The sequence below is a fragment of the Pectinophora gossypiella genome, chromosome 15 (assembly GCF_024362695.1).
Source record: "Pectinophora gossypiella chromosome 15, ilPecGoss1.1, whole genome shotgun sequence".
Classification (NCBI taxonomy): domain Eukaryota; kingdom Metazoa; phylum Arthropoda; class Insecta; order Lepidoptera; family Gelechiidae; genus Pectinophora; species Pectinophora gossypiella.
In genome coordinates, this window is record NC_065418.1 from 8,381,303 (window position 1) to 8,405,013 (window position 23,711).

General features: G+C 36.1%; 1 protein-coding gene across 6 annotated transcripts in view; it reads left to right on the forward strand.

Annotated features, from left to right (window-relative positions):
* Window positions 1-23,711, forward strand: part of LOC126372957 (protein sprint) — a 207,538-nt gene that overhangs the window by 80,758 nt on the left and 103,069 nt on the right. Inside the window, exons 1-2 of one of the 6 annotated variants that reach the window (XM_050018875.1) lie at window positions 518-962; window positions 3,731-4,066. The exons of 1 other annotated variant lie outside the window; for it this stretch is intronic. In XM_050018875.1, the coding sequence (XP_049874832.1) occupies window positions 3,906-4,066 (161 nt within the window). In that variant the 5' untranslated portion in view covers window positions 518-962; window positions 3,731-3,905. Of the gene's footprint in view, window positions 1-517; window positions 963-3,730; window positions 4,067-23,711 lie in introns of those variants that run through there. 4 more of the 6 variants (XM_050018878.1, XM_050018879.1, XM_050018877.1 and 1 more) reach the window with 4 other exon arrangements.

Here is a 23,711-nt window from a genome sequence, read left to right on the forward strand (position 1 = left end):
ATACGATTCACGATTGCGAGCTATAAAAGGCTATGTCCAGATAACTTTATTCCACATAATGTCCCCATCCCTTTGAAAAGGAGAGTTGTATAACATTTTTCGAGATCACATCCCTTTTAAGGCTGCTGTGAGCTTTTTTATTGCAAAAATGGATGGAGAAAAAGCCCCCTTGTATCAGGAACGGGTTAAATATCAAAAGGTTTGCCGACTTTATGTGTATATTTCATGAGTTAAAGGGTCGTGATTTTGTTTTTATTTTCGTTTACGATTCACTCGTTGCAGTCGCCGCACGCCAGCTTCAAATAGGAAACAAGTCGCAGCATATGTTATTGTTTGCTTTGAAGAAAGGTCAAAAACCCTGTATAAGGTATTCGGAATTACCGTTCACGTGGTATCGTCCGTAACCCAATAAAACGTCGACGAAATTCGCATCCCGTTCGCGATACAAGTTCAAATTAAACGTCGTCCTGCAGGGTGCGTGCCGAGTGCCAGGCGAGTGGCAGTGCGCTCGCGCAGACGTCTCAGAACGGACGATCGTGATCGGCGCGCGGCGCGTGCGCAGTGCGAAAATACCGCGAATATTATATCCGCACTTATGAGGTGTCGCACTTGCGCATTCTTTGGACAAGTGCGTCGCACGCTTCTGCTCCGGTTAATTCTATAACATTCTTGTCTGGTGCAATTTGTCTTGAGTGTTCCGTAGTGCGAAATTCGTGATTGTGCGCTATTATTGTGACTCTATTGCACTGTGTATGTGGTTTGTTTAATTAAAGTTCATTGACGTTTCCAAATGTAGACAAAATAAGTAGCGCGAGCGTGGCACGCGATTTTCCCTCAAATACAAATTGTGTATCATTACTTTTTTGTAGAATTTGGTGTGATTTACTTTTAACTAGTCGTCGAATAGCGGTGATCTAATCGCCGCCTACTTATTTGTAGTTCAATATTTCGTTTGACTTATGGTAAGCACAGGACTTCCTAAAAACTCATTGACATTAATTTGGAAGATGTTGTAGGTTCCATGAAGCAATAAAGGTCGGTTAGGGCCACTGCGGCGTCAAATGCAGGCGGTCAATTGTTCCCAGGAAGTCGTTATATTATCCTTGTGACCATCACTTTATCTTCGCCGAAGGTTCTCTCAAAATACTGTTTTTTGTTTTTTGTGCTTATTAAAATTCTTAAATTTAAGCAGGCAGGCAATTTCAAATGTGTTTTTCTCTTACTTTATAGATATAAATATATGTTAGTAATACTGAGTGTATATATCTATACTTACTGAGTTACATACTTCATGTTCCCAGCATTCAAAGTATTAAATTCTTACACCACACCCAATGCGGGTCGTAATAAAATAACTGGGCCTCTACTTACAACTCAATCGATATTATGTACCTACATAACGACTCCAGTCTTGTAAATAATACTGTTTATGTTTCTTTGTAATGTTTACACAAATGCAACGTGGTATAAATACAATTATTATTCTCATAATTGCTTATTTGTTTACGTTAGCATACCTAACACCCACCTATAAAAAGACTACTAAGTAATTACCTACTTATGCACGGTGCATTTACTGCAACAGCATTATCAATGTAGATAAAGTCAACATTCTTTCCTTATTGGTATTTTTGTACCGTTAGTACTCATCCATTACTCATCAATATTCTTATAAAGTCCCCGTTTTTCGTAGTTTGTGTTGTCGTATTGCTAAGTATTAGTGCCAACATTTTCTGTTTCTATTTCTTCTTGTCCTGTCAGGTATTCATTGTCTCTTTCACGGCTGTACCCAAGGCATCTCTCTATCTTTTCTTAGCTTCTACCTAAGTAGGTTTTCATTTAGTTACTGCAACTACTTAGTGTAGTTTTCATACATGGTTTGTCAATTTAATTTAATGATACTTTTATCCCATATTTGTTATCTAGGAGGTTATGCTATGCAACACAATTTACATTTTGAAAAACTTAAAGTTCACATTGTAGTAGAGCAAGTGACCATTCTGACCTATAACATAAAATGTCACCACTTTATTGATGATTACCATATATGGAGGAACAAATAGCCAGCGAAACGACGCAGACCATGTATGGTAGAAACAACAGTTCCTGATTGTAATAGATCTAGCCTCGAACTTGGAAACTACTACGGATGACTGTTATACATAATAATGACATAATATTCGTAGCAAAATATATTTTTAAATATCTAATCAACTAAAGTGGTGAAAACTACAAAACGTAAGGTGCATCTGTTTGAACTATGTATTGCGAAATAGGTCGATAAATAAGTATATTAGGATATTATAGCGAACTATTACTTAAATAATTCATATTAGTCAACTAACTATAAAATTATTCGGACCAAGACTTTGTTATTTAAAAAGAAATAAAAATCGAGGGAATAACTACAGTGTAGGGAAGCATTAGATATACAAAAATACAATACAGATTTAAAATACTTCAGATCACTTGCGTCAGCAAGGACAGTTCAAAAGAGATGATCATTTCGATAAAGCCGTTTATAACCAAGCAAATGCGAAGTCTCGCAATTATCTGAGTAGATCTTGAAGATAAGCACTCCGTTACTGGCGAGCGGCCCATGTCTTCAGTCACTATGGTTGGTTAGCCATGGAAGACTGAGCCTTAATTGATATATTTTAAAGAAAGACTGGATGCTGGTTATCAGATACGAGAAATTGGTCTAGTTATTTTATAACCATCAATAATTGTACGAATACTTAGATGAGTTCTTTGCCTTTGTCTTACAGGAAATAAAAGTAATTTTAGACTGTAGTGCAGACAAACTAAATTACCTACTGCTACGTAATTTGAGCGGAGTGTTTCAGCAATTTAGTGCCAAACACGGCCTATGTAGACAGTACCCTTGAGCTAAATAGCAATTACTTTGTCGCCGCACTATTCTCGGTAGCTATTTCTATTCGCATTGTTTGTAGGAGAAATTCCTTCTGGCCAATGACACTGTAGTTTTGTCTTCTAATTGCCTCTTCCCTTCAAACAATCACCGGTAGATACGCCACATCGATTGTTTCTTTTTAAGATTTCGCTTTGAACGCTTCCCAACTTTCCAAGAGGCTATTTAAGATTGAACAAAACTTAGGGAATAAACGTAGTTGAGAATCGTCCCTATGCACTTCATTTTTTATAGCTTCCTCATTTCACTGTGATAAACGTTTATACATAAATGGGTAGTTAATTTATGCTTGCGAAGAGTTAAATTTGTCTGTTATATGAAATGCAGATTAAAGAGAGGGAAGCGTCGTTTTATGTCATCTAGACACATAAAATGGCTGCAGCTCCAGTATTCAGACGAATTACAAAGCTGCCTTTTATTTTTTATTACTTTAACGATATTAAATGAATTATTTTTAAATTAGCAAAGATGTTTGTTTTACGCCGTCACAGGTTGTTGAAGGTCACCAGGGTACTTGACTAAAATAATAGTATTTCGAAAAGAAATTCCGGTGCTTTTCGAGTGCCGGGTAATTCACGATATCCCGTTGTTTAGTCAGAGGGTTTAATAATATGTGGTGGTCACGCGGCATGACGGAGCGTCCGGCTCTCAGTCCACTGGCTGCTTTCCGATGTTGCACTTGGAATAGCTTCAATATTAGAAGTGAAATCTTTGTCATTGAATTCAAGCCTATTGTTTAACATCCTATTATTAATCAGTTACGATTTTACATCTATATTTTGTCCTTTATTGCTTTAGAAAATAACTTTACAGTCATGTCCTAAATTTTGTTAAGTTTCAAGTGAGTGATTTAGTGCCAAGATTACAAACGAAACTGCTTAGGCTGTATCTATCAGTAAAACTTAAATCCTCGAGTGATTCATCGAAAATAATCGAAAGTTGCTTTTACATGGTGATAGTGAAACTATGAACAATGCTGATCACCAAGTATACGGCCATTTTGCTGGAGAGTGCCAGGACCACGGAGGCAAGGAATACTGCTCTGAGATCTGGTGATGGCAGTGGATGGTCCTCCTCTTTGGACAGTGCTTCGAGTGGCCAAAGAAGGTGGAGACGCCGTCAATTTGCTTACAGGTTCGTACGTGTCAATCTACAAGTAGATTTATTTACACTTTACTCTACTATATTTCATATTTGATGTTGATATAAATTGGTTTTGTATTATGATAGCGATGAGTGTGATTCATAAGTTTTGAGTAGTTAAATATCATGATAATTTAATTGTGTTTGAGTATTGTAAATACGAGCGGCTCATTTAATTCAATGTAAGAAAGTATACAAATTTTACTGCAGTTTAACAAAATATAAACTCTTAACATTAGATCATCGCATGGACCTAAACAAAAACCATAATTTTTTTTGGTCTTTTATTTACTTAACAAAATTTTGTTATGCCAGCCCCATCGATCAAGACTGACTAAAACTGATAAAATGATAAAAAATCATATTTAATTCATGTCCCCACCCACTACAGCCTAAGATGTGATGCTGTTGTGAATGAAAGCATAAATCAAATATGATTCTCTGCTCGTAGGCTCTGATAAAAAGACCTCTAAGATACTTATATTACTATTCTGACTCCTAATTTTTCGTTGTTTAAATAAAAACAGCCTTTGTGAGGCATTCCGAGTACATTCATATAAGATATGGTACGTATCGTTATTTACATTTGAATAATATTTCTAACTTTGTATTTAAAACCTTTGTTTAGTTATAACATAAAACACATTATATCATCCAGCGTTTACCATTCAATCCACAAGCTTTTTTTTACCGTCTGTCTATTTGCAAAGCGGCTGGCGCATTCTGCATTAGGTATTCATCGGGTGCATCAGTGCAGCAACGACATTAAGGTAGTAAATATAGTCAGTGCATTACGAGAATTGCATTTTTATTAGCCTCTACCATTGTACCGGCTGGATTGCTAGATGCAGCTTTAAATGATAGACAAGTGATTTAAATGCCGAAAGGCTTGAGTTTATTCAAACTTAATATACTGCTCACCATTAAGCTTGTTTAAAACGAAGGAACATTGAGAGCCAAAGGTTTAAAACTATTTTATATACCTACTTACTTTCTTGCTTCATCAGAAAGGCAGAGAAGTGTAGTGTAGCTTTACCCAACTGTTGTGAAGCAAAAAGAAGGGTTATGTGTTTGACGGCTACGTATGTATATAATGTCATATTAATTGTCTTAAGAGTTTGCCTACCACGGTATACGACTAGATACCTACAGCTATCTTCTTAACATCACTTTTCGGAAGAATTTCAGAGAAACATACCCATTTTATTATTTCATACTTTTTAGAGCGTGATTTTTCCGTAGTCGGATTTTAGTTGTTTAAACTTATATTTTTATACAACTTTGGTATTTTCCAATTAATCAACAGTGCTGTTATTTTGCATTTTATTCAAACGTACAGTTATAAAATTGATATCACGTGGCTTTCAGCAATTGTGTGGATATTACATGGGGGATATCTGTATCATAGCATCATAGAGTTAAAAAAAAATGAATTATCAAGTTTTCATACAATCAGGAGCAGCATTATTTACCTACTCTCTTTTTCTAAACCTGTACATGATTCAATAGTTTTAAAGCAGCAATTATTCAAGGTACACGTACATCCTCTAGAGTTACTACGGGATACGATAAATCACTGGCGGAGCATCTTACAGCCTCAGCTCTCAAGTAGCCCAGTAAAATATAAATTGGATGCATCCGTGATCGCTTACATCTCTCATTCATCTGCATTTATTCCTTTACAGATGACAGCTCCTATTACGAACAATTACTATCTATCGCTTTCAAATGAAATATCATTAACTGACACTCTTTTGTTATCTGCTTCTATCGTGTGGGTTGTGAGGTGGATTACAAACCCCATCAACCCTGGTGTCAGGGTTATTATTGAGCCGCCAAAGATCTGAAATCGCTTATGTAACGACTACTTTACATCAGTAAGTAATAGCCGGGACCAACGGCTTAACATGCCTTCCGAAGCACTGATCATCTTACTTTCGGACAATGAGGTGATCAGCCTGTAATGTCCTAACCAAAGTAGGGATCACAAAGTGAGTTTTGTGATATGTCCCCACCACGATTTGAATCCGGGACCTCCGGATCGTGAGCCCAACGCTCAAACCACTGGACCACGGGGCCGTTACTCTTTTGTTATCATTTGTAATGTACTACTTAATTCATTTTTTCATTGAATTTAAATTAGAGCAATTCATTCAGAATTGAATAAAAATATTATTATCTATTATTTCTTTCACAGATCTTTTAAAAGTGAATTTATAATATCAATTTTAGTTCTTATTTTAAGTTACATAATCGCTTACATTTAAGTGCAGCCATTTATTTTAATTGCTTAACAATTTGCTACTATAATGCTATCATCAATTCAAGATTTTTTATTACTATCCATTGACTTTATTAGCATTTTTACGAGGCTATTGTTGAAGATTTTCTCATAGCGATCATTTACTTCTTAATTTTGTAATGATAAAACAGAATCAATCAATTTGTTATTATTTTCTGGTAGATCGATAGCATACCCCGGACACTTCATACAAACAACCTCGTTTTGCACAGACATCACATATAGACGTTATCGTAAACCCGCATATGTGTGTCTGACGCCTGACGCCATACGATTCATGTCTAAACAGTGTTCGAAGGGGGGTGAGGTAAACATAGATCCGACACTAGTGGGGAGCGGAGAGTTGCCGTTCTATGCGTAGTATTATTCCTCATTCTATGTCAATAACATGTCGTCCAGTCAGAAGCGAAGAGAGCGTCACGATAGCGTGATTGATAAGTACCTTTCTATTTATGGTTGATCCGTCTCATACATATTAAGGAGCATAATACATTTCTATTACGTCCCGTGTATAAGCAACTGGCAATCTTATTTGACATATATGAGTACGCCAACATAGAAATCATTGGCCGGCGCTTACGTTCTACTTACAGAGATAAAACGACAGGTGGATATTCTTAAAGAAACTTAAACGTTCCAAAGATTCTATGAAACAAATGCCTACATTTAATTTGATTTTATCTAAAAATCAAAACAATTATGAATTAATTTTGAATTGTTGCGATTTTAGAGGTATATAGACAAAACGTATTCGTGCATATACTTATTAGAACATTATTTGATCAGAAAGCTCGGCTCATGTGGGTAATGTTTATCTTGCGATGGACGTACAGGCATGAGTCATGAACAATATCATGTACCCACTTTAGAACCCTGTCGCACTATCATATTTGATATTTAATGAGACTTACGGTTTAATTTGTCAAAAAAGTTAGTGTGACATGGTATCATAGTGTATATATATTAGTACTCGTGACCGTACCTCTACCCCAATTACGATGAATCGTGAGCTTATATTGTATGTTATGTCATTATTTAACGATCATCGTTATGTATTTCAACTACTTACTCACTTTTCGCCGGCAGATAAATATAATATCAAGATGGGTATAATTATTTAACAAGCAGGGAAACGATCGCACAAAAACAGAAACGTCTCGCGACTCGACGTTCGCGTCCACCTCCGACTTTTTGCAAAGCAAACTAATTAAATGTAAATTGTACTGTTCTTCCATAACGTATGTTTATTCAGATTCTGCATTGGTATGCATTCTTCGCCACGGGATCCGGTTGGGTGCAATGGCTTCTAGATAAGTAATAAGACTCCATTCTTTTTGCCATGTATTCTACTGACGAACTGAGAAACGGATACTTAACTATTTGCTAAAAATGTTTCAAAGTTATTATGAGCAATGTTATTACTATCATTATTTAACATCAAAAAAGAACAGTCACTCCTTTATTTTATGCACCTACTTCTGCTACGCTACATTTAAAATCGCAATGTTCTAATCACTGCACGTACTAAGTACCGGCCAACAAGTAAAAATAAGTTACATTTATAAACACCGGGCATATCCTTTTAAAAAATAAAATTGCACGAGTGAAGATGGGATAGTTCACGGACGAAGTAGCAAGTCGCAATTAGAGGCCGATGTAACAACTTATAATGAAAGGGTGCACCAACTATCTATAATTTTCTGACGGCAATCTCAGAAGTCAGGACTCAGGAGCCATTTTTAACTTGTTTGCACAGTAAATTAAAATTACCACTACGTTTCAATATTGAATTTACTCGAAACGATGATAAGTTATGCCTTCAAGCGAGAGGATTATAATTTTATGTAATACGCTGAGAGAGGCTCGTAGCCTATTTGTGTTCGTTGATTGGAAACGATTAACAAAGTTGTTCACGGCGCGCTATTTAGTAATTTCCTCGCAAAGATGATGTAAACCTAAGTAATAAGTGAATTTGTTTTGGTTTGGGCATTAGACAACAGTAGGCAATAGTACGTCGCAGCGTAGCGCAGTAAGCCAGCCAGCCAGCTATACCTATTGATGCAACTTATATTTTATGTATGAAAACGAACATAAAACTACCATATTTATGACCGTGTTGAAGTTTACTCATATATGATAACGTAATGTTGACCCGATAATTATAATAAAGTCTACCTTGATAATGACATGCAAAAACATATTCCGACAGTGGACCCGCGGACAAGGCTTTTTGTGACCATATATACGATCATAAATTCATTACGCTTTCACATAATTACACCCTAAGATAAGGAAGGATATTGTCCACGTTTCGCAAGATCTTATCTGCATCTCTGAACGTGCGCAGGAGATAAATCCGAGAGATAATGCACCGGACAATGCACTGCTTGCATAATACGTAATCGGACCTCATCGGCCCTTACCGGACCCGCCCTAAGGCGTTCCGTCAAACGGATTAACTTTTAATTTTAATTCGAAACATCTGTTTTTGTGCCAGGTTAAGGAATAATGTCGTTTGATAGTAATTATTTTAATATTTTATTGAACTATGTGCGATGATGTATTTATTTTTAATAAGTACCTTCGCCAAACAATAACTTATTCCACGCATAATAATAATAATTCTTTATTAAAGGCAAAAACAAAATCCATTACAATATAAAATCCAATTATACAAAATAAAATAGTAATTTTAAAATAATAACAGTGGCTGCAAGTTGTCTTTGATTACTTGTGGCTCTGCCCACCCCATTAGGGATTACGGGCGTGAGTTTATGTATGTATGTATGTATTTTAAAATAATAATTAGAAATAGATCATAAAATACAATACAATACAATGCTATTTAAAATTTGCGTCTTGGTGTAAGTACCAGTGACTAAAAATAAGACTGGTAATGTCCTCACATATTCTTTCAAGTAAGTATAGCGTTTTTCAAGCATAGATAAGGATGAATTTCAGAACATTCTACGATGCATATCATTCCGCATGACCCGGTCAAGTATAACCTTCTAGATAAAATATTGGCCTCCGCGACTATAACTCCTCTTTAACTTGTTTTATTATAAATTGTGATGCATTTTGTCTTCGAATTATGTATGCACCAACTGGCTAGTCGCCACTCACCAGTCACCAATCCCATATATATAATCATAAGAGTGTTAGTGACATCGTAACGAAAACTTTGAGGGATGATTCAGACCATGATTCTGAGTTGATATCAAGTGAAATTTTCCGTCGCTAAAGCATGGATCTGAAAATAAATTTAAAAATTTAAAAAAAAATTGCGACTAAAAAATCCACTTGACATTAACCCAGAATCATGGTCTGAAACATTGTCACTAACACATCCTGTACTTATATTACAGAAGTAACCAATATTTAAATTGCCTTATCATTCTGATAACGTATCTGGTGAAGGTTATTATTGACTATTACTTACAAGGTTTTCTTTGAATTTAGTTTTTTTTTACCTTTAGTATAGAGCTTATAGAGTAGATATTGAATTGAGATCTAATTATTATTATTGGTGGTTGCACCTCTACATGCAACTACTAAGTATAAGCTTACGTATTATTTGGGTGGGTACATATTATATATATATAGTAAATCAACTTGCAAGCGAACCATTGAATTGACGCGAATTTATGCATCGTAAAATAGAAATACGTCTGCGGAAATAGGGTTACCAACAGTCTGGTGTTTCCCGGACGTCTCCATGTTTGGACCCTACGTCCGGGCCTGATTTTCAACATAACCCGCCTTGAAAAAAGGAAATCTATATTTTTTTCATCTAATTAAGCAACTAGATTTATTAGAATTTTCGTTAAGACAAACCAGGCTAAACGGACAGCCCAACTTCACCTTATAATATATGTACTTACAGTCTCATATATATCTCCATTGGGGTGGTTAAAGGTACATCCATCGCAAGATCAACTGCTTTCTGTAAACAAAAAACTAAAAAAATCTGTAAAAAAACAAAGAGTCTGTGTTTTTTTCCGGAAAAAAATCTAGGGCTTTTTTTTTGTAAACTCATGTCATAATTTTACAACTGGTAACCCCGAAGAGAAATGAAAAACCCTGCAAACAAAGAAGAAATTGGTATCAATCGCAGGTTACAAACAAACATTTTATTTACAATACAAGATTACCAGATCAACTAACAGGCCCCGCTTCTTTGATCAATTATGTATCTCAATTGCAACTGTTGCTATTAAAAGCAAAGATAAAAGTGAAATAGGATACATCCAAGTGGCCATACTGGTTTGCTATATTTAGAACACGGTGTTAAGTGAAAATATAAGCGCATGTAGTATCCGTTGCTAATTTCTCCACTTAGAAATTATTTCTAAATAATTTCTAAGTGGAGAAATTAGCAACGTACTTAGCACTTTAAAGGAAATGGACCTATTAGATGCCTATTTCGTTTATTCAGGTTAATGATCTCTTAGACTGTCTTGCGAGACTTCACAAGTATTACGGATAAAAGCAGTTCCTTATGAGAAAGTATTAACAAGTTGCATACGGCCGTGCTCATAATATAAACATAGGTACCTATTTGGAATTATATCATAGATTAATACTTTATAAATATACATAAAATTAACTAAACTTAAACAAACAAAAATCTTACAACTAGTAACACTAGGAGTTGAGGAGCTCGATAGCGCAGCGGTAAACGCGCTCGGTCTGCGATTATTGAAGTTAAGCAACTTTCGCAAGTGCCGGTCATAGGATGGGTGGCCACAAAAAAAAATTCATCTCGAGCTCCTCCGTGCTTCGGAAAGCACGTTAAGCCGTTGGTCCCGGCTGCATTAGCAGTCGTTAATAACCATCAATCCGCACTGGGCCCGTGTGATGGTTTAAGGCCCGATCTCCCTATCCATCCATAGGGAGGGCCCGTGCCCCAGCAGTGGGGACTTTAATGGGCTGATGGTGATGAGTAACACTAGTTAATAATATTTACAACATTTAAACAAACAATATATATATATATATATATATATACATATACGATATGGCTGTAGGTAAATGATAAATAAATAAACAAAACAAAACAATAATATTATACTAGATAACACTATTTTTGTATTATTTAATGAAGTGTGTGTGTGTGTGAATATTTAATTCACTGTTATGTATTTTTCCATTTCTTCCACGGAAGCGTGAAAGAATCGCACTAGGAAGAAGTTCCTAGTGCGATTCCAACTATGTCTTCTTATTTGTTCTCCAACCGGGAGCGCCGGTTTGAACCCCGGTACCGAACTTGTACCAATGAGTTATTACTGCAGTTTCACTACACAGTTGGCTCGACCATTATAAACGGCGATACGGGCACCTGTCATAGAAACTAGAGTCTAAGAGAAAACTCGGTGGGTACTTAGTTCATCTTGCGATGGACGTACCTCTGACTACCCCAATTGGGATATAGTAATGTTATGTATGTATGTTTTAAAGTCATCGTTTCTATCAAGATACGTAACCAAACTTTTTCTTTAGTCTTCTGGTCTGGTAGACTGGTGAAGTTTATCGCTCGGCACTCCATTAAAACTTCGTCAGGATAGCCACAGAACGTTTTTACCAAACTTAAGTTTAGTTCTTGCCACAGATTACCTAAGTAGACTTTGTTTCTAACGAATTATAACTGCACAGGCTATAAACGACATACTGCTGGGCACAGGCTTCCCCTCATTGAACCGGAGGGGGTATGGAGCATACTCCACCACACTGTTCCAATGCGGACTGTTTCTAAAAACTTTATGTTATTACAAAATATTTGAAATGGAAAAAAGGGAGTATCAATACTCTGCAGTTCATCTCTAACTATTTCTATCGTGTGGATGTGAGGTAGAACAATATTTCAACCCTGATATCAGGATTAGTATTGAGCCGCGAAATTCTCCTGACATGACTCGTAACGACTACGTACTTACATTAGTAAGTAACCGGAAGTAATGGTTCGCGTGGCTTGCGAAGGTCATCTTACTTTCAATCGGGTGATCAGCATGTAACCAAAATAGGGAACACAAACTGATGTTATAATACCGAGAATACAATACATACCTACCTACCTGGGGGTTTAAAAAGGCCATATCGAAGCATTTCATCTAAAAAGTATTGCAAATTGACATTTACGCATATGTCAAATTGCAATATTTTAACCCGTTACCGCGTGCGTTCCCAAGAGTTCATATTAAAACTTTGGTACTCCTGCACGGTATGCGACATGGGGCATTACAAAAAAAAAACCGTCTTGGGAAATCTCCCGATACCTCTTCCATGTCGCTTGAGCTTTAGGTTTGTGGTGCAGCATTTAAACGTGTCCCAGTAGTTCTTGAACGTTTGAGTTGAGTGATTTATATTTAACAAGTTGCTGTATTTCTTATTCGAGTTGTGTCCGTCTTTAAAACTTCCTTGAGGTTTGCCTGGAAGTTGAACTAGAAATTTTGTAGTTCCTTTTATGTGGACAATGCAATGGCGGTAACTAAGGTACTAGAGAGGTGCCGAATATTCGATTGGTATTAGGTATTCGGCATGTTAACCGAATATTTGGCTTCATATATTCATATATGAAGCATACAGCGGTTAACATAAGCTAAATAAATATTCGGTTAAATAAGCTAAATATTCGGTTAGATTCATATGAATATATGAAGCTAAATATTCGGTTAACATGCCGAATACCTAATACCAATCGAATATTCGGCACCTCTCTAGTACCTTAGTTACCGCCATTGAATTGTTATATTTAGCTTCATATGAATACATGAAGCTAAATATTCGGTGAATAAAAATAAAGAATATATTAAAATTCTTAAAAACTAGAGTGTATGAATAGACATTTGTTAGGTAAACCGTGAAACACCTTATGACACATCTTCACTTACCATCAGGTGAGAATGTCGTCAAACGCAAAGTAAACGCTAGTTTTAATAAAGGAACATGGTGTACATAATAAAATAATAATAAAAAAGTTTATTCAGGTAAAACCTACGACACACATATACATTTATAACATTAAAATATACACACATTAATATTTAGTTGGAAAACATAAAGGTATATGGGTGCCGCAGCTCACCAAAAAAGGCCAGGGATCAGTGAAAATTTACCCAGAGGGCAACACTGATTTTCAACCTACCAACCTATTGTACATGATGTGTACATGAATAATAATAGAACAAGTGATTTTGGTTACTTACTTCCTGATATTGAGGTTGTGAGGAGTCACCAAAAACGCATATTCGGTATTCGGTTAAATCACTGTTCGGCGCATCTCTATTGATATAATAAATAACCTAGGTAAGGTTATGAAGTAAAATGAATTTAATTATAGGTTACTGGTAGCGTAATAACATACTTGAGGAAACAGTTTACAAGCGACGCGGTATGATTGATGAACCTAGGAACTAATATAAAAAATAACAAGTTATAAATTGCGTGTAAATTGATAGGTAGTAGGTATGATCAATTATGGAAGTTGAATCACGAAGCAAACAAACGAAAAAAGTTATTTTACTAACACCTTAATAGAATTGGGTTATTTATCGCGTTGCCAATAGCGGCATCCACATATCACGCGATATGATATAAGTAGCCAACAGACTTGGTTTATTTGTCGAAACCCGTGGGATACCCGCTGTGGCTACAGAAGATGTACTTAGGTACATGCAAGATACACGATAGTTGCGGGGAGCAAGTATCTCCTAATAAAACTTAGTTCCAAACATTAATCCGTGTAAATTGCTCAACTTCCAACCACGCGAAGACTTCCAGTTACGACTTACGACCCCACTGTTATAATGACGCGACGACGCGGACGATGAAGAAAGATTTGATGTTCAATTTATCACCTTAGCGTACGAGTCGGTCGAGATTATCGATAGGGACCAGAAGTGACTGTAAGTTTGGCTTCCAATGAGTTTGTGGCATAATACCTTCAAGATAACCCAAAGGTGGTTAGGTGAATTTGGTCTGAGACACATGAGATTATTATATTTTATGAAAGTAGGTGTCTACTTACCTATAAAGGTATTTTTTGTTATGTTAAACGTCGTAACAAAACAAAATATATTATAGCTATATGAAATTCATTACGATCAGATTGTACATGAAACGCTAAATTTTCACGGATTCCTTTTATTTAAATATCAATACTTACATCACGTGGGTACGGTGCAGTGGAGGCCTATAAACTTAATGCAGTGAAGGTCCAAACAAGATACAAGATGCCTTCAACATGAGATCATGGTTTTACTTAGGAACGAGTGTAATCGAGTGAAAACCTGCGTGAATGGGAGCTTTGAACGGTTTGGCATCAATAGTATAACAACCTTCAATATTTGATTGATTTGATTAATTTTATTGACAATATTTCTTTCGGTAGGTATTGTTGATTAGAATTTGAGTCGTAGAGGTTGAAATAGTTACTTTGTTACCTATTTTTAAAATTGATGTTTAATTAGTTTTAATAATTTATAATTTCAAATATAAAAGCTATAGATCACTGACTGACTGACTCACTCACTCATAACGAAATGTCAAAAACTACAAGAGCTAGGAGTCTAAAATTTTGTATGCGCGTTCCTTTTGGACGTAGGATTTTGCAACTTTCAACCTGCCAGGGGGATAAAAAAGGTGGTAAATTTTGTATGAAACTTCTATAGCTTTAATAGTAGGGTTTCATCCGAACGCAGTCCTTTATAAACATGATTTCCCTAGCATTATCCCGTTTTCCACAGGGTCCGATAACTTAACCTAAAGATTTTATAGGTCCGGATTTTTACAGAAGCGACTGTCCGACCTAAGTCCTAAGTCCGCGGTAATTGAGTCTGGTGTAAATCTTTTATAAACATGATGGACAAATTATTATAGGTGATATGCTGGTGATGATGATGATGATGATGTGATCCAGCCGATTTCGGCTACGGCGACTGCTTCAACTCCGACGTTCATGTGCTCGCATGTGGCTTATATAGCCAATCTTATTGGAAAAGATCCTCGCACATAGTGGGCATGTGAGTACATTTAAACATGTATAATTGATCGCCGTACGCGGTCGGGCTTTCAATTCATCGCGCTTGGCGTCAAGCTCAAAGCGCCTTCGATGTTAAAATTCATACTTTGGTGTGAACCAAAGCTGGTACTAAATCAATCAATCAATCAATAATACTTTATTGCACAACGACATATACAAAGGACATAAACATACGAATAAAAACATAAGCACAATAGGCGGCCTAAAAATAAATAAATAAATGTTAATAAAAAATGTTAATAAATAAATGTAATGTAAATTTTTACTTTATTAAAATATAATTATGATACCAAAAATAACATGATAGTATAGTTATGTGTGTTAATTTGGCTTACGTTATCGTCATTTCCATAGCCACGTATTCATTCACCATCAATCACCATCACCAATGATGTACTTGTGCTGAATGATTCACACTAACTCGAAAATAGCACGTAGTTTTATTTGCACCATTCATCATATCGACTCAGTGATTATATTCATGTTCATCTATGATTCAATCCATTAGGAGACTGATCCTATCTTATTTCTTTTGAAGATAAAATAGTAGTTACGTATTAAAAATCATGATATAAATATATTTTTTCCAATTAAGAAACTTTCTTTGCAACACCTGCTTACTAGCCAGTAAGGACTTAACATGGACAGTAGGTACTTATTCCACCGCCAGCGAGGAAGCGATTACTGATCAACTATTTTCCCTCTCAAGAAACGAACAAAAGATATAAATCTCGTGATAGTAAAGGAAATGCGTATGTAAATAGTTGATAGCTGGCGGGTCAGCAGCAGCATTGCCTAAGAAAAGTCTCTTCACTGGGTTTGTCGCAGCGACAAGAACTATCAATGTTTATTGAATTTTATATATTTTATTGTTTTTCTTGTTTATGTATGATACACAAAACGTTTATTATAATAGGCTAGTTTCCAACTAGTCAAATCAGTTACTTACTTTTTACTAAACACGAAATTATTATGGAATTTGTGTGAAAAAGCACACTAAGATGTCATACAAAAACTGTCGGACTTATTATTATTAAGTCTTTCTTATTTAAAATTCATAAATAAGTTAAATTGAAAAAAGAAAATTATTTTCGTTAGTTTTAGATCGGTCTGTACTTAGTACATACACATACATACATAAACTCACGCCTATTTCCCACCGGGGTAAGCAGAGACTATAGAATTCCATTTGCTTCGATCCTGACACGCTTCTCTTGCTTCCTCCACATTCATCAATCGCTTCATACACGCACGCCGGTTCATAGTAGATCGTATACTTAGTAATCAGAATTTTATAATTTATCTTGAACCTAGTACACGACCTAATTATATTATTATTATATTTTGTGGTGCGAGTAATAGCCAGTCGCATTTGAACACTCCTTCGTAGCTTAGCGACACAACTATGGGAACTACACACTTGCTTCTTGCTGCTTGTCATCTCGTATCCAATTTTTAGCTTTAATCACATCTCGCTCATCGTCGGCGATGTGACATGCGCTTAGTCATTAGGTTAGCGACTTATCATTTCCTGACACTGAGGTACTTACCTTAGAACTTACTCACTTACTTAAAATTTCATAGCACTTGCCAATATTTCTACTTACTTGTAACAGGTTTGTAACTTCGAAGCGCAGTGTATCCGTTATAGCACCTCCGTGCTTATTCAACAAACGTAAATAATGTGAAAAGTTTTAATTACTTTATTCAGGTTAATTAGCTTTATTAAGTACAGGACATTACCGGTTTTATTTTATCTTGTGAACGGCCTCCATGGTCCAGTGGTTGAGCGTTGGGCTCACGATCCGGAGGTCCTGGGTTCGATTCCCGGTGAGGACATATCACAAAAATTACTTTGTGGTCCCTAGTTTGATTAGGACGTAACAGGCTGATCACCTGTTTGTCCAAAAGTAAGACGATCCGTGCTTCGAAAGGCACGTTAAGCCGTTGGTCCCGGTTACTACTTACTGATGTAAGTACGTAGTCGTAATATGAGTCATGTCAGGGGCCTTTGGCGGCTCAATAGTAACCCTGACACCAGGGTTGATGAGGTTGGTAATTCACCTCACAACCCACACGATAGAAGACGAAGATTTTATCTTGTATTCCATTTATTATGTGGCTAAAATCATTAACAAAGTGTTCCGTTGATTTGCATCCATGTTATATCCTACAAAAAAAGGAAAACTTAAAGTTTCTGTTTTTGTGGTAATAGTAATGACATTAATTTATGGAAATTTAAAACTAGGTAAATAAGTGGGGTTTAAGGGCCTTGTGGAGGAAGCAAGAGAAGTGTGTCAGGATCGAAGCAAATGGAATTCTATAGTCTCTGCTTACCCCGGTGGGAAATAAGCATGAGTTTATGTATGTACTTTATAAGGTGCAACATGTTTATTACTTACTAGATATTTTACCGTAATTTTAGTGGGAAAATAGGCGGCGGTATTATTGCATAATTGCCTTTTTTGCCTTTGGTAGCGCTATTTATAATCTGCGTTGTCGGGACTCTTTAAGGGAGCTGTTTAAAGAAATAAATATACTGACGGTCGCAAGTCAATATATTTATGAAAACATTATGTATGTGCGTTAAAATGTATCTCTCCTTCCGAGAAACTGTGAAAGGCATACTTACAATACAAGGAATAAAAATAAAATTGTTGTTCAAAATTCTAGATTAAGTAAATTAAATTCATCTTTTTTGGGGTTATGTATACGTTTTTACAATAAAATACCAGATAATATTTTAAATTTGTCAGAGAATAAATTTAAAGCTCACGTGAAGCTTACTTTATGTAAAAAAGCTTATTATAAGATTAATGATTACCTGATAAACATGTCTGGTATTAAATGTGTTCCTCTAGTTATTAAATAACTTGTAATGTACCCTCATTGATTTAAAAGATGTGTTGCTGTTGCAGTTTCTTGTCATTTCTTCTCCTCAGCCATAACACCTTGCGAAATGACGTAAATTCAAATGTTACATTGACCTTCAACAAATTTATCCATGATAATTACGTTGAATAAATGATTCTGATTCTGAATAATTTATTATGTACGTAAACTTTCACTACAAGAAATCACTAGAATACTTAACCTCAAGCTTGCGACAACTACAGCTTTACTATCTACTAATAATAATAAATAATTACACGCATATTTACTTATAAGATACAGCATCTTCTCCTCCTCGGATTCCGTGGTTCAGTGGTTGAGCGTTTTGCTCACGATCCGGAGGCCCCGGGTTCAAAACCCGGTGGGGACATCACAAAAATCACTTTGTAATCCCTAATTTGGTTAGGACATTATAGGCTGATCACCTGATTGTCCGAAAGTAAGGTGATCCGTGCTTCGGTAGGTTAAGCCGTTGGTCCCGGTTATTACTTACTGATGTAAGTGAGTAATCGTTACATGAGCCATGTCAGGGGCCTTTGGTAGCTCAATAATAACCCTGACACCAGGGTTGATGAGGCTGATATTCCACCCCACAACCCACACAATAAGAAAAAGTATTGAACCACTTCAAAAGCAAGAAGTGACTAAAAAGTATAACAACCAATGTTCGGTCTACTAATAAATTTTGTAGAATCGATCTCATACCTACACATCAAAAAGTTTTTGATTACTACTAGTTCTAACTTCTTCCATCAGTTACTTTAAAGGGAAAACAGTAATTTGTAGAAATGCACAAGAGTTGTAATTTTGAATAGTTCGTTTCCGATTCGCATGCGAAAGTTTATACTTTCACGTAACACATCAGAACTTATCATTGGCAAGGTGAGACAGGTATATATTTTCGCACGTGAGTTCGGGACGAACCATTAAAAAATACGAGCCCAAGACCATCTTGCAATTTGAACACTGCACGGAAAATGACGCTTATTTGTCTGTCTAAAATATTTTACCAAATTCTAGGCAAACGATAATGAAACAAGGAGTGTCAGAACACAGCTGGTGGTAACAAGAATTTTCGCATAAAGCCGCATATTAGTGCATAAGATGCGGTATTATGCGACCACATGCATCGCCGCGGCATGCAATAACCGGGCGAGAATTTATATTGAATACCACACGGATATGAGAAGGTTTTGATTATAGTACATAAAGCATATTGTTTGGCACCTGTATGTGATTTATTTACTGTTTATATAGGTATCTAGGTGTTTACCTACCTACCTAGGTGCCTATACCTTAATAGTTAACGTATGACATGCCACTTTTACTAAAATGAGATTCCTGTACCACACTCGGTAAAGAACTTTAGAAATAAGTACAAATATTCAAGGGCTCCGTAACAGTTTCGTAAACTAAATGAAAATATAGGGTAGTTTCCAACTAGTCAAATCAGTTAATTTTCACTTAACGTAAAACTGACTTCCTGGCTAAACGCGAGCAGATTACAAGAAACTGAAAACTTGAAACTTAACTCATGCAAAAGAGTTCCTTTTTAATATGTTATTGAAACTAGAAAGTTTATAATGCTCTGATTTCTCTACTTAAGACATCTAGATAGAGCAAAACGAGATAAAGAATATAGGTAAAAGTTGCGTTTAAATTTTTTAGTATGCACATTGACATAGGTATACCTAATATGATGTGACTCACGCCTATTATCTTTAGCAGAGCCGTTAATTGAATTTTATTAGCTTTTCGGTTTTTTGTTGCCTCGTACTCCTGTTACAACATAGAAACAAAGTATTGTCATTCTCATATCTTTAACCATCCTTTATTGTTACACTCCGTTGTTGTTTATGACTGTAATAACAATAGTGGCATATATAGGTATTATGACTTATGCATTACATTGTAAACACAAATGTTTATGCAGTTAATGTTTTAGAATCGTACACAGGACGTGGCGTAAGCGCACCCACGCTAGGATCTCGGCTTTCGAAAGTTCGCCTTGGATAGATATGGCGCGATGTAAAATCGACGGCCTATCAAGTTTCGTATTGTCCTTGATACGTATAACATAACATAACAAAATACTTTATTGCACAAACAGGAAAATACAATACAAAACGAAATCAAATGAGTACAATAGGCGGCCTTATTGTATGGTACTTATACATGTCCTGGAATGATAATTATTTGTGTCGTTGATTGTATGTTTATTTGTAAACCTTTTTAAATATCTTTTTGGGTTGTTTGTTACGAAAAATAGTGATAATTATGTTGTAAAAGTGAAAATAAGTATACCTGATAAGTACTAGGACAAGATAGGCCAACAATGCCAACATGAATGAATAATGATAAATAGAAGTACATTGCAAAAATAAAAAGCTTTAGGTATAACTTTGCACTGTCTAGCAAGGGGCGGAAGGCAAGAAGGAAACCACTACCCTATTTTTCCTTAAAAAGTATCATGAAGAATGCTACGCCGACAAGAGCGTGGCTCTTAAATTAGTGATGTGAATAAGCGCCCAACGTCTCTGGCTTAGCGTAAGCTATAGGTAAGTGTTACCAAATTAATAAATCTACGAAATAGTACCTACTATTCTAATCATTGGTTGCACTTTCAAGCAACTGGACTACAAGTTCCTACGAAGTAATTAAATAAATAGAACCGAAAAGCCCGGATTGTCACAAGTTGAGTACGTGCGAGTGGAAGGCCGCTCTCAAAGTAAATTGTTTAATGGAGAGTCTGAGAGTAATGACGACGTTTAGAGCTAGGGACACTTTGCTTACAGAACCTTCTACGGGACAACTTAGGAGTGCCTAATAAACCAGTTTTGTTCTCGTACTTAAAATAATTATAACACCAAAATGAGTTGACTAAAAAAGGCCGCTTGAATTATTACAATTTGTTCATCTTGTGACTTCGTACCAAAAATGGCTGTAGATTACGTTTTTGTTTTCTGATTATTTGTAACTTAAATTTGCAACCCCGTGAGTCTGAATTCATGGTTTTGTGGTTATTTGTGGTAGAGCTATAAGTATGTTTTTTTTCCTTTTTGACGTAACTTATTGTAGATTTGCTGCAGATGGCATTAACTACTTGGCCGGAAACTATAAGTACGAAATACATGTACATACACTATGAGAAAACAACTTGCAGCCATTTTTGTCTTGATGAATCGTATGGTGACAGGTGATCAGAATATCGACACGCGACAAAAATATTGTATTGTCTTATCTAATCTAAAATATCCCACTACTAGGCAAAGAACTCCCTCCAATTTTTCTAGGATTCTCTATGTATAGAGAAAGCCCTGAGCATTGCAGGAAAGCATCTAATTCTAGGATAATAATACCATGCTGTTTACAGGGTGTTAGTGACATCCTAACGAAAACTTAGATGGATGATTCAGACTATGATTCTGAGTTGATATCAAATGGAATTTTCAGTCGCAAAAGTATGGCTAAAAATAAAAAAACACTAAAATTTTCATGAATTTACCGACAGGAAATTCCACTTGATATCAACTCAGAATCATGGTCTGAATCATCCTCTTCAGTATTCGTTACGGTGTCACTAACACCCATACGTATTTGTTTGGCTACCTGTGTGTACTTGTATGGGGTGTAAGTGACATCGTAACAAATACTGAGAGGGGTGATTCAGCTGATTATTCTGAGTTATTATCAAGTGGAATTTTCCATCTCAGAAGTATAGAATTGAAAATAATTTCGTTACGGTGTCACTAACAAACACCCTGTATAATATTGTATTAGTAGATATTTTGATATAACCACGACATAGCCTTTGAACGTCACTATTCTAATGCCTATTTAGACATGGCTGCCTTTGCCAGACTCTGAGCTTTACCCTCTGGGGGCACTCAGGCACACCTGTCTGGAAGTTGCCCTCAGTTAATTGTCTAAATAATTGGACAGTGGCGAACTATTTCAAACTAAATTCCAGCTTAATTTAGAACGTTTCTGAAATTTTAGTACATTTTAGTATTTACATCGTGACCGTTATGAGTAACTTAGTTGAGGTTAGCTTTGAGTAACTTTTAGTTATAAACACGAGTTCTGTTAGGTTGTGTAATGATTGAGAATTGTATTTGGAAATAGGTAATGTCTGTCTGTCCCTAAGAATTGCAATTAAAACTTCCTCCATTAAAAAATTGTACTACGTATAGAACGGCAACTCTCCGCTCCCCACCAGCGGCTGAGCTAGGTTTACCTCACTGCCCCTCGGTTTTACTTTAGTCTTCAATTGTACGGCATCGGACGTCACACATACAGATGCGCGTGTACGATAATTTCAATGTGTAGTGTATTCTACGATATGCGATTGATTATATTAAGTACCTACTTATATTCGCTCAGTTATGGTTCAGTAAAAGCCAAGCTGCTACCATAGCAGTAATATGTAATATCACAATCACACTGGGTACGGTAACGAACCGCAATCCATTTTATTGGCTCATGAATGAGGCAATATTTGTGAACTTTTGGTATTACATAAATAGGAATAGAAACCATAGAATAAGTGAATACCAATGTACAGTCATGAGCAATATAATGTACCCACTTTAGGACTCTGTCGCACTAACATATTTGACATTTAGTGAGACTTACAGTTCAATTTGTCAAAAAATTTTATGTGACATGGTACCAAAGTGTATACATATTAATGCTCGTGACCCTACTTCGTAATATTGCTCTTCTTCTTATTGTGTGGGTTGTGAGGTGGAGTACTAGCCTCATCAACACTGGTGTCAGGGTCATGGCTCATGTAACGATTACTCACATCAGTAAGTAGTAACCGGGACCAACGGCTTAACGTGCCTTCCGAAGCACGGATCGTCTTGCTTTCGGACAATCAGGTGATCAGCTTGTAATGTCCTAACCAAACTAGGGATCACAGAGTGATTTTTGTGATATGTCCCCACCGGGATTCGAACCCAGGACCTCCGCATCGTGAGCCCAACGCTCAACCACTAGAATATACGTAGTAGTTAATAATATCTAATAGTACCGCAGAACCACAGTGTCAATTTGCCGATGGTCCCGTGATCATCATTTGTGTGAATCGTCGCGAGGGATCCGGTGCTAATTGAAACAAATATTTGCAGAGAAATGCCAGTCGGGGTGGGATCAATTGAATAGTTATAGGGGTTTAGTAGGAGCCTTATCTGTACGGGTGGTTTGGGATTTGACTTGCAAGTTTAAGTTTAGGTTGGTAGGATTGGGTGTCGAAGCTACGATTCGGGCCGATAAAAGTTCTGATTAAATTTTATTATGCACATTTTGTTTCATGAAAATCGTAAATAAAGTTAATCTTATCAAAAGCGCTTTTCCGTTGTTTATAATTCCTTAGAAACTTTTTTCAAAGTTTTATTACG